A 15,963-nucleotide genomic window follows, 5' to 3' on the forward strand; every position below is an offset into this window, starting at 1 on the left:
TCCAGAAAATAGCTTTAGTTTCATGTAAAAGAGGAAACCCCAAAAGATCCCAAAAGACAGATTTTATGTACAGACTGAAAAAATAAAACAGTTCCTCTTTAATTATTTCATTTTACTTTTTTAAAGTGCTTACCAATGCCAGAGATAACACCAAACAGATCTTTAGGAAGGTTGTTATCCAATGAGTTTCCTGATTTTTGTGGTGTTACTAACTGACTTGCAGTTGGCAAACTTGGCGCATCATCCTTTGTGCTCTGTTTGGTAAAGAGAGGAAAATGTGATTATTTTCCTATATTAAGGACTTAGTGAATATGACATGTCTTCTAGGGAAATGTTTGTTAAGTATTTCTTCCTTAAATTTTAATTTCTATTAAATAATAGAAATATTTAATAATATTAAATAATGGAGATGTTCACATTTGCATAAGCTTGGGATACCTTAAAACTTAAGATACCTCAGGAAACATTGAAGAAATGAGTATTCTGTTGAATTTGAAACACTATAAAACAGATATTTCAAAAAGGCTCACATTAATTTTATTTCAAACATGCAAATATTTGGAAGATGCAAATGTTGGAAGAGTTTAGGAGATTTTTTTCTTAATACTAAATGGAACACAAGAAGATAAGGACAGAAGTAAAATACATGAATAATTAAATCTCAGATTCCATAGCTGTATGCAGCCATATCAATATATACCCTTCACAAACTGCATTTTAATTAATTCTCCTGTAGCCCTCTTGCACTACAGCTCGTTCAGAATCACACTCCTTTAGGGTTAAGTTCTTCTCTAATTTCTAGAAAATTAACAATCTTTCTGTGGTCCATTTGTTTCACTGCTGGACTGCGCTGAAAAATTGCAGAATTCTGAAGCTTCTGAAGCTCCTTTTTTTGCCAGTGTTTCATCTACAGGTTACCAACAAATTATGATAAAAACAATTGAGAATACCAAATAGAAATTGTCACTCACATTGCTGGAAGGATTAACAGGAAATGGAGACACATCTTTCACATTGATCCGCTGAACATTTTCTATGAGCAGACCAAAGAGTGGCAAATACATAGTGGCTATTCTTGCTTGATGGCCCTAAATAGAGTTTAACAGTTCATTAAAAAACTACAGTTTTAATTTTTCATCACCAACTAGTTTTAATCTATTCACTCCTTAATTGCAAAAAAAAAGCACTTAATAAATATTTGCCAAGCCAGAGCTCACATTAATAAATGGCAAAAACAGGGATCTTCACTGTATTTCATTCTAATTTACAAAAGATCAGCAAATTTTATTTGCTGTCTGAATAAAATGCAGAAAAACTCCAAAACTTAATGTCATTTCAGCTAAGACTAACCAAGTAAATTAATGTTATGTTAGCTCGATGAGTTAATGATACCTTTCATTAAAATTTTTTTGGCTTCCCCACAGTACTGCTGATGTTAAAAAGAGTCAGAAAATTAAAAATCACTCAAATTACCACCATGGCTTGTAGTTTTCTTATACCCATTTCATAAATAATAGATGATGGAAGGACAGCTTCAAAATACTAAGAGCTAATATTTTATGAAATTAAGATCTTGAAACACACTTGTGAAATTCTGATTACTTTAAGCACAGCAGTTAAAGTACACTGTGCTAAAATGCAAATCCACACATAATTATATTAAAAGGTGCTTTGTCATTTAATTTGGTAAAAAGATGGAATTTGCAGATTGGTCTCAATACAGTTTTCATTACAGTCTGGGCAGAGATAATTTTGCTGAAAATTAACAAGGGTTTCTTCTATGAAAGAAAAATCTTTATAGGTGTGCACACCTAAAGTTTATTATTTTGTACTACTAGCATAGCAATAGACTTACCCTGGTAGCATATCTATCATCAAAAGAGTGCTTTATCATCAAATTCTTGAGCACACTAATGGCAATCTGCCTCACATCTCTGAATTCTTGTAAGGCATTGCCCACCTCCCTTAGAAGCAGTCCAACCAAGAAGTGATTTTTACAGAATTCATCAGTTAATGAATAGTCCAGCTGAAGGTCTGGAAGTAAAATACAAATTTCACATAAGGAATGGTTTTATTTAAATCAATTTACCAATCAACTTAAGGCTGAAGTAAAACCCAGCACATCAGACACAGCAAACTGCTCCCTCTATAAAGTACCTTTTGTGTAATAAAAGAATCCAGTTTATTTATGTACTGAGTATATGACATCTTTAGAGAAACTTCAGCTTGAAGGGCTCATTTATTAGAACATATATATGTTTACAATATCAGCTGAGGAGGTGAAGAAGAGTTTCTCATGTTCCCTGTCATTGCTCAATATAGTGATCAAAAACGAGATGCTAATCTCAAAGCACTTTCATTTTCCAAAGAACCCTCTCAGTAAGGCAATCCCTTAAGTCAGAGAGAAGCAGATCTGAGACAGCACAGCCATTATACAGACACTCTACAGGCATTCCTGTAACACACTTAAGAGCCAGTCACATCACCTGAGACATCTTTTGCTCAACACACCAAAACAGAGCCAGAAACACTTCTTATAAAGGTCTTCTTTCCTGGCTGAACTCCTAGCTCCCAGGGAGCAATTTATACTCTTCTTTATTGTGCAATCAGAAACACTGTCTTCTCTGGTTTTGCTATTTTTTAAGGTTCCCTAAGCCAGCAGCTCATAGTCTCTCTTTTCTATGAAAATATTTATGCAGTGTTATTATCCAAGACCCTCCCAAAGGCTGAAAAGGCCAAAGACAGAAAGAAGTTCTAAGCAGCTCTTCAGCTTGTGGTCTCAAATCTTGCTTTATCTTGCTCAACCTTGAGGAAAGTGTTAATTAGTGATATACAACTTAACTAACTAGCAGAGTGTACTGAACCAATATTTCAGGAAAAATAGCCTATTCTACAAAAATATGTTAGGCAGGTTTACTTGTTCCTTGTAAAAGCACCTTCCTTGCTTCTGTTTAGCGATTTCTGCTGTAGTTCAGTGCCTGGAAGAAATTAATGTGTCTTCACAGCCACAGAAGCAATAGCAAACATATGACTTGTTTTGGCACAAGACTGGATGTACCAGGAACCCAGCTGGGCTGCACAGAACTTTCATGACTGAGCTCCTACCCACACTAAAAAAAAAAAAAAACAACCCACAAAAAAACCCCACCCCACAAAGTGGAAGCAAGAATGAGCTGCAAAAGAGAGATACAGAAGTATTCAGGGAGAGTGCCAGGAAAGCCAAAGCTCAGCTACAGCTGACACTGGTAATGGACATAAATAAAAACAAGAAAAGCTTTTACCACTACATGAGCATTAAGCCCCTGAATAAGGGAAACATGGGATATTTGCTAAATGGGGATTGTGATTTAAAGACAGTGGGCTTGGGTAAGGCTGAAGTACTCCATAGCTTTGTCACTTTATCCTTCTCTGACATGAGACTCAGGCCTTAACATTCCAGAAATTATCTTCAAGAAAGACAATTAGTGCCAGTGGATAAGGATCAGGTCAGATTGCTCACTATTACCTTTGTTAAGCCATGGTGAAGTCACCTTTCAGCAAGTGAAGGAGAAAAATGTGACTGGGAATGGCCAAAATAAATTTTTAAATTTTAAATCATGTTTTAAGACTGAACTGTTGTAAGGGGAGAATAGCAGATGTTGACGTGGTCATTGTATCCAAGCTGGGACATTTCAGTCTAGGTGAAGAGACACCCAAATTTGAAAAATAATTATGTGGATCACTCAATAGGTGGAGGTTAATGGTTTGTACCCTGTTTGGAGACAGCTGCAAGAGGAGTTTCCCAAGGACTATCCTACTTATTACTACTTCATCAACAACCTGAAAGAGGAGATGGAGCACATCCTCATGAAGCTTGTGGATAGGTACAGTCCATTTGCTCAAAGGGCAGAGCTGCATTTCAGAAGAATCTAGATTCTACAGAAATGGCAATCAAAATCCATAAGGAATAATGCAAAATTCTGCACCTGGGATTGAAAAAATTCCTGCAATGACACCAGCTGTGGAAGGACTAGCATTTCTCGAGAAAGGAAGGCCTGACATGGTCAAAGCAGAAAACTGGGCTACAGACATACTCAAGTCCCTTTAAATCTGAATGAATATATGAAAAAAAGTTTACCGTGTCTCTCTTTGTAAAGACTACTCTGCTACCTAAGCACTTCCTTTAACTTTCAATGAAAGGATTGAAACTTTAGACTTATTAGCAATTAGACTTATTAACAAATAGACTTTAGACTGTATTTAACAATTTCAAGCTTTCCATCATCTCACAGACCTGAAGTTACACCGTGTACACATCTAATAAGAAAAAGTTGACATACAAGAAACATGCCATACAGTACTTTGGAAGAATTTACCTTGGTATCTCTGAACTCTGCCTTTTCCAAATGGCATTGGTAGATTCAGTGGTATATAGTGCTCATGATTACAGACTACACGAAGAAATTCAAATTTGAATTCAAAAAGAGCCTGCAAAAAGAAAGTATAAGTTAAACAACTGATGCAGTGATTTGAATAACATATTAAAAACAAATTTCTAACACAAAAGGCTGATTCATTTCAGTCTTGCACTATGTTAGATATAGATACCTGTCAAAGTTCCACATGTCAGCACAAAATAAATCCAGAATAACTCATACTTAACAACTGTTCCTATTTACTATTCTCATTGTCCAAAGTTTACAACCCTATTATGTATTGATGTAAGAAAAGTTTGGACACACAGCAGAATCTCTTTGGGCATCTGATATGTGCTTTCCCCACTCCAGTACATGTAGCTTACAATATTCAGTATCAACTCTTCCAACTTCAGACTTCTTGCACTCATGCTTAAAATTTCTGCTTAGTGTGGCACCCCACACCCCACTACTTCTGAGATTCACACACTCTAGTGGGGCAAAATTGCACCTGAAGATGGGAATCAAAATAGGAAACACTGCTTTGATGGAAAAAAAATGCTGTAGGCACAGAGCAGGGATTTCTAATGTAACTGGGAAAAGACTTCATGCAGGACTTTATCCCCATGCATCAAGAAGAGACAACACTTAAAAATAGCTTGCTTAAAAACACTGAGTACCTTTGGATCTCCTGGGGCAAAGCAGCTGATGTAGTTATTGATCTGCTTGAAAACAAAGCCTCTATCCATAAAAGTGAAACACCTCTGGGGAGAACAAGCAAAACCAAAATAGAATTGATTTACTACTGTCTCTGCATTCAGTAATTATATTTCTGTATTTAACAAGTTTATTTTTGAAACACATTATTGACATTTCAGTTTGAATATAAAAAACAATAAAACAAGCAAACTAAATACATGTATACATATATACAATGTATATATATTATATATGAATATCAAATTTTCCCTTAGGAGTGCTGATCATAAATCACATATAAAAAGCAGTTTGAAAAGAATCTTGACAGAAATGAAAATGTCATGCTGCTAGAAGTTTTATCTGCCATTTCAGTTCCCATCCTTTTTTATCCCTTGTAGATATTATTGGCTGAAAAATGAAAGACAGTGAAATAAAATGCATTCAAACAAAGCACTGCTGAAAACTTTTGCAGGATCTGAAGGCAACCCAGATGATATTTTTAAAGGAACAAAAAAGAAAAAGCAAAATACATTTTGAATAAAATACATATTCATTTCTTAAATTACCAAATTTCTGAATGGATGTCATCTTGTTTACAGAAGATGTAAATCATACTTCAAAGCATTTTAACATGGACATAAAACTATATTTAAAAGGCTTTATGCATGTTCAGCTTTATATGAGTTGGCTTTAAGATTTCATAACATCCATACAGAAGCACTATTATTGAAAGAATAACCACAGAGTCCAAATCTCTTGTGTACCTACTTTTATAAAGGCAGCCAGGCTGTGGTTTGCATTTTTTGAAGCCTCTGGATTGTCTCTGTACTTCTGAGTGATGTGTGGCATTAGCATATTAACAACTGTTTCCACTGCATGATGAAAGGAGGCAGAAAATCTCTGGTTTCTCAACAGCTAGAAATTAATTCAGATACAATATTAAATATGGTTTATAACACTAGGATATATCAGAAAATTTACTTTAGATAACATATAGATAACCTGACAGGGAGAGAGGAAACAGTTTTCGAATTTTCTCATTTTCTAGAGTGAGGGATCATTTGTTTAAAAGAAAATATTATAACATGCACTAGCATCTATTAGTGAAATTCAAGCAAGGCAGTCTTTGATGGCATAAACCACATGTATAAAAGCTCCTAAGTGTAATGCATTAATATTTTTATATACTGCAATAAACAACACAAGCTTAAGAGGGAATATTTTAATTTCACCCATCTTCCTCTCCAAAGCAGACACCAGCTGGTTCACATATACTAATTACATTATCAGTCTTTCCTGTCTTGGAAAAAACCCCTTTTTTGCTGTTCTGTAACTATCATGGTAATAACTGCTTTCACCAGTGAGGAAATTGTCATCCATGCTTCTTTCTTTCTTTCTCTTACTCCTCAGCAACTTCAAAATCTCAGCTCTCCAGGCATCAGAACCTTACTCTCTGTGTTTTTAAGTTTTCACAATCAGAACTTCTTTCTCTTACTTTTTGGTAGTTTGCCAATTAGCTTAAAAGATTTCCTCTTCATTCATAATTTCTTACTTTCCACTCACCATCTACATTATCTTCATCAATGATTTTGTACACACTGACAAATATTGGTCAGTAAGTGCTCTCCAGCTTTTTGGCCCTGCAGGGTCTCTTTTATTTCTCTACATCTTACAACCTTTACTACAGATTCTGTCTTTTGTGTAAAGAGACTAAATGGCATATGGTATGAGGCTGATGACATTGACAAAAATTGTTTCAATTGTACAGTCATTATCTCTTTAATTTTTGAAAACTGAAAGCAAAACACCCATGTCCAAGTACTTTTATTTAAATAGTTTTTTGAGCTACATTAAACGCAACATTGCTAAACAGAACAAGTAATTGTCAAGGTCCCACATAAATCAATGATTATCTAGTTTGCTTCCTTTGTGTTTGAATTGTGGTCCAAAACCTCTAGCTTTAGTTTAAAAAAATTTAAAATAGATATTAAGGCTGAAAAAGATCCCTTTACAAATATAAACAGTACTCATGCAAGAAGTAACAAATAAGAAATAAAGACTGTGTTGGTGGGTATGCCAGTGTCCTACAACACCCTTGTAGCTCTGTCTTTGTTGGACAGTAATGAAACATAACCCTTGCTATAGAAATAATTTTGTTACGCAAGAAATGCATCTTTTTATCAGATATCATAAGCAGGAAACATCTGAGTGTATGTTGCATTTATTACATTATCTAGTAAGGCAGAAAAAATCTAGCTAAGTAATTTATGTTTAAGGGGCTTGTAAATCAAGAAGCAATATTCAGGGGTGAGAATACTTGCGAACTGTAGAAAGTTCTTCTCTCTCTTTCACATTACAGAGAAGGTGACAATGAGGCTCCTTGAACTGAGACTCAAACTCTACTGATGATACCACAGAGTTTTAACTGTAGCACTATAAAGGTTTTTTTCCTGATCATTGTACAATTATTTTTCCCTCACATACTTCAGACTTCCAGATATATTCTAAATATACAGTGAAAATAGTGATAACAATATCACAACAACCCATTATGTTACTCATGTGAAACTATGTTGTATACTTGAAACTTTCAAGATTTGTTTCAATCCAGAAGTAAATACACTAAAAAGCTGTCACCAATGCAAAAAACACTGCTCACAGGCTAAGCTTGTAGACAAATGCATTTCTGAAGTTTTAGCATTCTCCTTCCAGCGCAGGAAATAACACAAAATTAAATATTGACACTTTTTACTACATCCAGAGGACTGTAAATTTCATGACTCACTGTTCTCAGGGTCATTTAATATCAGAGCTACAGTACTGCTCGGGAAAAAGCCCACGTTTTTTGGATACTGCTTACATCAAAGGGTTATCTACTGCTCCCAACTTCTTTGTGCCACAAGAATAACAAATTCATAATAGAAAGTCTGGTGATTTTCAAAGACTGCTCTACTCTATGGACTTTAAGGGTTTCTATTCTTTATATTAATGTTAAATCCAGACCTGTAGTTTTTTCCATCTAATATTTAAACTGATTTCTCCTGCTGCCTCTTTCTCTCCCTTTCTTTCTAATATGCAGTAAGAAACATGTGACTGGAGAAAGAAGAGACCATACAGATATTCCTTTAAATATTTTTTTGCAAAAGTTGACATACCTTCACTTTAGAGTTTTCTATCAAATGTTGAGCCATTGACTTTATCAGAACTTCAAAGAAAAACCACGAATACTGCAGAGGAAAGGAAAATTCAGTAAGATTGCCACATGTGTTCAACAATTATTTCAGTACACTTAGTTCCTGTTCTTCAGTTATGACTAGGTAAGAACATACAGTAAAAAGTACAGTTCAACACATACCTTAAGCAATTTGTTGCTTGTAAGAAAGTCAGCAGATGGCTTTAAAATTGTTGTCATTGACTTTGTCAGCTCTTCATGTACTGTCTTATATTCAGAAGCAACATAGGGTTCTGCTTTATATGCATACTTGGGGAGGAAAAACAGAATTAAATACAAAATTATGGCATAATACAAAAGAATTGAAATTAAATAGGTGCAACTGAATTTAAATATGTTTATTAGGGAAATAAAAAAAAGGAAATATTCAATTTACTTTTACCTACCTTCACATAAGATCTCAGGTAGCTATCCAAACCTTCTTCATGACACTGAGCAACAATATGGATAATAACCCTAAACAGAAGTCAGAAAACAAGTAAACCTATAAAGAAATCTGTGATTGCAACAGCAAAAGTGCCACTCAATTACAGATTTATGTGATAACCAAATCATCATGCAGACTCTATGACCCACTTAAAATTCTTTACCTTGTCACATTGACTGCAACTTCCTCTTGAGTTGCTCTGGTGAGAACTCTGAACAACTGGTTTAGAACAGTTGGCAGGAAAGCTATCATCACATGGCCCTCCATTGCATGAAGGCTCTAAAAGAGAGTGGCAATACTTAACTCCTGTGTGATTTAAGTGCTGTTGATTCAAATTCTGAAACCAAAAAATTTATTGCAAGTCTTCTTCCAAAAATACAAGCTGCTTGCACCACTTGGTGTTTGCTACCAAAAATACGGCGTAGAAAGCAATTGAGGATATTTTCCAATATAAATATTTAGTAAATGCTTTCTACAGGAAAGTAAATTAGGGATACAAAATAGGTGTTATTAACAGCATTTTAGAAGTACTTATTTGTGTTTCTCCATTGAAATGCACTCTAGGTAATGATTCAGTGAAAAGTCTGTCCATGTGCCCAACAGCACACTGAGACTGATATTGGTATATTTTGGTATTTCATCCACCAATGCAAACATCTAGCAAACAGAAGTTCCACAAAAACATGCAGATTTCTTGCCTGAGCTAAGTGCAATACTAATTACACTAGTTACTGCTAAGCAATAAACTAACAACTATGTTAAAACTGAGGATGAACTAAAATCCCTAACTACTTAATGGAAATTGGAGACAGTGAATTATTGACAATTTCTTCCTGATATGCCTTTGCATTCCATCACATGCAAAAGGTCCTACAGACATAATCACCCTAACAGAAAAGGCAGTGCATGAAGCTCATCCTACAAAGTATTATGCCAGAAAATTCCCTGGAATTAAAGAGGATCTGACAAAAAGAATGTATTTGCTGAACGTGCATGCAGATAACAAATATCAAATGTTCCATTTAGTGTTGGGTGTTAGGCAGCTGTCTTGTCTCTGACTGTTTGCCTGCACATCCACACTATTCAGGAGACAAAATGGTCTTTCATCCTATGTGATCTGTGTCAGAAAAAATTGAAGTGGAAACCATTATTGATCTAATCACAAAAGAGAACTGAAGACCCAACAATTATGACCTTCTAAGCAAAATTTTAGAAAAATCAAGAGTTGTGATTCCTTACAATTTCCATACACAGTTCAATTTGATTATTTTGACAAAGTAAGCCCATTAGTGTTTTGAAATTACCACTCATAAAGCTGACCAATACTGTCTCATTATTTCTTTGTGGTTTCCTCTTACATTGCAAATTGTCAATTTATTTAAGGCAGAAAGTACCTTTGTGGGTTTTTTCCACAGCATATTCCATTAATATGAGTCATAGTCACAGTACTAATCCTCACACTGAAAAATGAGACCTATAAAATGTCTGAAGCTCCAAGGCTTTGCAAAAGCATAAATGAATTATACAATCTGTTATTCACTGCCATTTTATACCTTCAGATATTTCACAAGATCAGTTCCTAGTGCACGAGCTCCAGACTCTGTTTTCTGACAGTACTGAAAAAAATTATGCAAGTGCTGGTCCTGTCAAAGACAAAAAGAACAACAAATTAAACAATATCTAACATTACAATCTATAATCTATTAAAATTATTTATATGCATAAATACATATCTTTGTCCATAGATTCAATTTTCAAAAATAATAGCTGAAGTGCACTATTCTAAAGACTTATTAAGTCTTTTTTTTTTAAATGAAATTTCAAGTGTTTTTTGAATACCAACTATACAAAATGCCCCCTATATTTGCTTCCTACTGACAGAAAACAGCATACTTAATTATCCCAACCAATCATAATATGTTTTCTATGAAAAGGTCTAACAGAATTCATTGCTCTGCAGACATGCCAGGAAACAGCTTTTAGACAACTATGACCTCTCATCTAACTGGAAAATTCAGACTGGAATGGATGACAGGAGACAAAAGGCTCATGTTTTGAATAACTTCAGTTTAAGATCTGTTTTTCACATCTGATGTAAAAGAAACAGACCATGAGAAAAGCCCAAGAGACAAAAAAGAAATGAGCACACTGAGTTTAAGAATCTTCCCATATATTGTACATACATACTATGAACATATATAATTTCTAAAAATTCTCTAATTAAGTTTGCTTCATAACTTACCTGTGTATACACAGTTGACACCAGATGAGTGGATATTTTTAGCAGTTGTTTGCCTCCATCTACCCATTTAATTTCAGGACCAGAATGCTGCACACATACATGAGGGGGAAAAGTAAAATAATGTAGTAGTATATTAAAATAAAACAAGTAGCAGTACCATTAACAACACTTCTTTCAAAAAGAAAAAAAACAGGTTGAAGAAATGCAGTGTGCAATGAATAAAGTCATAAATAAAGCAAAATTATGCAGGCAATATTTCCAAAAGCATTTATGAAGCTTAAAATGTACTTTACAAGTCCCACAGTATTTTCCTCGGTGGCTAACAAAATTGATTCTGTGCAAGTCACAGATTTTGTGTTTCTCCTAAACGCTGCAAAGAAACTTCTGACTAAAGAGAAATATTTACTAGTTTTCTCAGAAAAATAACACAAGGATTTCCACAGGTACTCACAAGGTTTAAATCTTAACATATGTCACTGACAGGTAGTGACACTGCCAGTCCTTCCTTCTCATCCCATTTCCAAAGAACTGAGAATGCTGACCCTGATTTCCAGTTAGGGAGAGATTTTATTGCTAAATCTACCACTAGTCATATTGGTCCTGATATTCTACCCATGGGCATGAGCAGAGACAGACAGCAGAGGCATAAAGAATACACCTACAACGTGAGAGGATGAAAGATGTGAAGGAGACAATGGCTGGAAAGCTTACAGCAGAGTTTAAAAAAGAGCAGCTGGTAGAACAGGAGGAGAGCAGCAGCTCTCACTGTTGATTTTAGGTCTCTTCCTCCAAAATTAGTCAATTTTGTCTCTGCATTCAAACTTTGTCAAATTCCCTATCACATTTTCATTTTGTATCCTCCTTGGTATGATTTTTATGACTACAATTATGCAAGCTTTCTGCTTTGAAAAATACAACCATAAATTTTACTTGTGAAGTATAGAGATCACAAAAATCAAGATGTGAGAATAAGACTTGTTCAGGAATAAAGGACTTACTGAAAGGAGACAGCATGAAATGCTAAAAAAAATTTAGTAAAGGACTTCAGATTATTTGCATACCTTCATAAACTCAAAATAATTTTAAATGTTTAAAAATCACTGTAACTTCTAGTTAATTATTACTACAGAAAAATGAAACATAAGCATATTTTAATTGTATCAGCTAAATAACAACAGAAGTAAGTATGTAACAACTTTCTGACTTTTACAAGAATTTGACTCAACCTGTCCTAATACATTTTTTTCTGTCTCCCATCTCTCTTTGGGTTTTTCTGTGTTCTCTAAGTTGGACTAACTTTGACTTTTGCTAAGCATTCCATTTCAACTATAAAATGAAACAAATTCTATTGGAAAATTACTTAAATCTTATCAGCTGACTGATTACAACCAATCTTTCTCTCCACTAAGTTTGGGTTCTTTTTTATGATTAGAGCCATTTTCTATAACATACCTTTCCAATACCCACTTCTTGATAGCTAAGGTAGCCCGAGGGAAGATTTGCTGACACTGGGATTTGCTGCTCATTGGTGACCACTCTTCCATCTTTTATCAAAGGAAGCCAAGAATACCCAACTACAGAATATGAAAGGCAAGTAATTTTAAATATTATGAAACTCCACATATACGCTTACAACAAAAGTCTTAACAAATAATTCATGTAATTCATAAAATAGAAAATGTCACTGTAAAGGCCAAATGATTTGAACTCAAACAACTACAAAACATTGAAAGCACAAAGTAACTGTCACTGATTTTGAAAAACACTGTACATTCAAAGGACACTCTAAACCAAAATTTGAAACATTTAAATTAGAAGAAATATTTTATTAAACCTTTCAGTCAGTCCTATGTAATTAGAAAGCATTATATAGATCACAAGAATTATGGGTTACCAGATAAGCATACTTCAAAAAAATTCACTAGCAATGACTGAAAGTAAGGCATTAGTGTACAAACCTTGTGTTTCAACAACATCTTTCTTCTTTGTACTCCCTTTGCTTGAATTATCACAGCTGACATGGTAGAAAGTGAACAACAAATGGTGCTTTTCATGTAACTGAGTGGGGAGCTCTATTTTAATCTGAAAGGCAAAGAAATCTCTGTAGAAGTTTGCAGCCAGAGCACTGACATGTGTTACTGGTTCTACATTTAAAGAGTAATTCCAGATTACATGTTATTTGAAGCTAGACCACAAATCAAACATACAAAAATTATAAAAGGTCCTTAGAAAGGGGACCTGATTTAACTGAGAATTTTGCAATCCTCTAATATTTTCTTGTAATTTGAAATTTACATTGTAGCTGACCTGGTAGTTTCCTCAGAAAGGCAGCTTACCTCATCATAGAACTCTGGATTTTGATGGTGATGCAGAACAGCAGCAAATGCACTTCTTGTAAATACTGGTCCACCAGGCCTACCATAGATACACTAAGAATATAGAAAAGGAAAAAAGAACAAAAAGACCCTGTGATCCTTTTTTTACTCTCAGCTTAGGATGTCTCACCCAGAATTTGAAATATTTTAACTTTAAATGTGTTTAACTTGGTTTCTTTACATGATGTTAAGTCTGCCTGCTGTGCAGTAGAGCTGACACTGCGATCTCACTTCAGGATGTCTTGACATTTCTCTACTTCTGGTCTTCCAGGCATCTTTTATACACTGTGATAGCTCAGAAAATAGAGTTTGGCTCTGCGTTTGAAATATATCTTTAATGTTTTAACTTACTGGGGAGCAGGTATAAGCTACCCTTGCTTGCAATAAGTTTATTCCTAGAATTTTAGTAAAAAAATTTTAAAGACATTAAATGCTCTGAGGACTCTTTAGAATCTCTTTTATCAGAAACAAGCAAGCAATCCAGAAATTACTCTCAAGCCACCATCCCAAACTAGATCAATTAAAGTACTACTGTTATTTGGCTAACTGCTCACTACTTCCTTCTATCAGCCACAAAAATGAAAAGACTGACCTTCAAAGGCAAAGAATCCTCTTCATCAGAATCCTTGAACTCAACACACACTGCAATATTTCTAGCCTAAAGCAGTAGTTAAAAAACATAAACCCAAGCAATTAATCATCACAGAAATAAATATGTAAACAATCTTAACTAAACCTGAGAAAGAAACTGGTGCAGGTTCCCTCTACTCACCTTTGCAAAAGACTTTTGACTGTCATATTTTAAGTGCTTTGGATAAACATAAAGATGATTGTTGTAGATGGTAAAAGGCTGAGTGCATTTTGGTATACAGGGAACAAACTCCTCTATTTCAAATGCTGTGAGTGTCTTGGTACTGTTTTCAAACTGTTTCATGGGAATGTATGATGAGTTAACATAATCTGAAAATACATTGAAAAAAAACAAATAAAGAACTGAAGAGGAAAAAGCCCAAATGTCCATTTAACAGTGTTTGTTAATACTTACTTGGAAAATCTGGTGACACATTGTCAATTGTAACATCCAGATTTCCTAAAATAACAGGAAGTTTGGCCATCTTTTCAGGTCTGTAGGAAGGGAAAAAAAAAACAAGCTCTCAAAGTCAGGCTAAATGCAAATCAGATGCCAGTAAAAAAAGATAATAGGAAACAGAGGCAAATGTAATATCCTGAAACAGGAGTATGAGAGGAAAGGTGGTTTGAGGGTGCATGACTGATCTGGTCTTCCTTTTTGCCTAGATGCACAGTTTTCCTTTAAACCCTCAGGAAAAGAAAAAAAAAAGACACAAGTGTGTCAAAGGTCACAGAAAAGCATGACTTTTTCTTTCTTTAAATTTAAATGAAACACCTTTTCAAAATTAAGTTTTGCCATGTAGTAACTCATGGCAACTATCATTTGCAGCCAAGAGGGAATCTGTAAGTTTTAAATCTCAGTGGTCAGTGATAAGGGTTCATGGCAGTAGGATAAACCTGGGACAAGAGAAATCAGCAAGTTTCTATCTCCTGCTTTATCCAGACTAACAATTCACCTTGCAAAACCCAAGTATAGATGTTATGATATAGCTGCTTCAGAAACATGAAGTACAAGTATTTTCCATGCCAAAACCATGCAGAACCCTTTATTAAAGACAGTCAGCAGCATAATTTTTAAAAAGTATTGCACAGCAAGTGGACGCCAGGTTTTCCCAAAAAGCAATCCCATGCTGTGAAGCAAACTTCTGGTAGGATTTGGGATTCTAATTCCAATAGATATGCCTTAGACATTAGAACTCCTTTCCTCCTGTATTTCCTGTGAAATACTGTACATGGTTCCACAAACAGGATGCTGCAATAACCAAAAGCACTCCCTTAACTCACAGAGTAGTGTGGCAGGCTAATTTACTGTTTGTTTCAATTCCAGTAATAGTGTTTATGGCAAGGAGTACTATTATTGTCTGTTGTAATATCACACGCTTTTAATTAAACTACATACTTATAATCTCAGTTCTACTATTTAATTTAAAAAACTTTCTCCACAATCTCAAGTTAAATATAATATTCTCTTAAAAAATCAATACTTAACAACACAAAAAATCTAAAATTCTCAACAACTAAAGTTCCAACAGAGTACCAGCATACTCCACTGCTACATGAAGTTCAACAAAACTTTTAGCCCCTTGCTAAAAGTGACCTAAAATATCTATTGCAAACCTTATCTCCTCATCAGATTTGCTAAGCAAGAAGAAAGAAACTGTAGCTCATTTTGTGCTTAGTGATTGTTCAAGTTAATACTTATAAGCCTTGCACACAAACCAATAAAATCTTTAGGAATAGTTGGTAAAAATGTTCTGGTTTTTAGGTATCCTGAGACACATTCCCAAGGAAGGTGGACTGGACACTTGCTTGAATCCCTTTTCCTGAGAGCCAGCATCCCCTGTCCAAGGTCAGGGAACAGATGATTTCTGCTCATACTTGTTTTCCTTTGAGAAACAGATGAGCATATTGTTCAAACATAACTCCTAGCACAGAGATACTTCAGGATATGACAGAATGTTACA

At 34.7% G+C, this 15,963-nt stretch overlaps 1 protein-coding gene across 11 annotated transcripts in view; it reads right to left on the bottom strand.

Moving 5' to 3' along the window:
• Window positions 1-15,963, bottom strand: part of DOCK9 (dedicator of cytokinesis 9) — a 113,137-nt gene that overhangs the window by 30,767 nt on the left and 66,407 nt on the right. For all 11 annotated transcript variants that reach the window (XM_059466417.1, XM_059466413.1, XM_059466410.1 and 8 more), the window contains exons 16-33: window positions 14,415-14,494; window positions 14,142-14,329; window positions 13,962-14,027; window positions 13,331-13,423; window positions 12,953-13,076; window positions 12,447-12,568; window positions 10,995-11,081; window positions 10,306-10,395; window positions 8,916-9,031; window positions 8,712-8,781; window positions 8,449-8,574; window positions 8,249-8,320; window positions 5,862-6,008; window positions 5,075-5,158; window positions 4,356-4,467; window positions 1,856-2,034; window positions 972-1,088; window positions 134-254 (exon numbers count right to left, since the gene is read on the bottom strand). In XM_059466417.1, the coding sequence (XP_059322400.1) occupies window positions 134-254; window positions 972-1,088; window positions 1,856-2,034; window positions 4,356-4,467; window positions 5,075-5,158; window positions 5,862-6,008; window positions 8,249-8,320; window positions 8,449-8,574; window positions 8,712-8,781; window positions 8,916-9,031; window positions 10,306-10,395; window positions 10,995-11,081; window positions 12,447-12,568; window positions 12,953-13,076; window positions 13,331-13,423; window positions 13,962-14,027; window positions 14,142-14,329; window positions 14,415-14,494 (1,994 nt within the window). The remainder of the gene's footprint in view (window positions 1-133; window positions 255-971; window positions 1,089-1,855; window positions 2,035-4,355; window positions 4,468-5,074; window positions 5,159-5,861; window positions 6,009-8,248; window positions 8,321-8,448; window positions 8,575-8,711; window positions 8,782-8,915; window positions 9,032-10,305; window positions 10,396-10,994; window positions 11,082-12,446; window positions 12,569-12,952; window positions 13,077-13,330; window positions 13,424-13,961; window positions 14,028-14,141; window positions 14,330-14,414; window positions 14,495-15,963) is intronic.

The sequence above is a fragment of the Ammospiza nelsoni genome, chromosome 2 (genome assembly GCF_027579445.1).
Source record: "Ammospiza nelsoni isolate bAmmNel1 chromosome 2, bAmmNel1.pri, whole genome shotgun sequence".
Lineage (NCBI taxonomy): Eukaryota > Metazoa > Chordata > Aves > Passeriformes > Passerellidae > Ammospiza > Ammospiza nelsoni.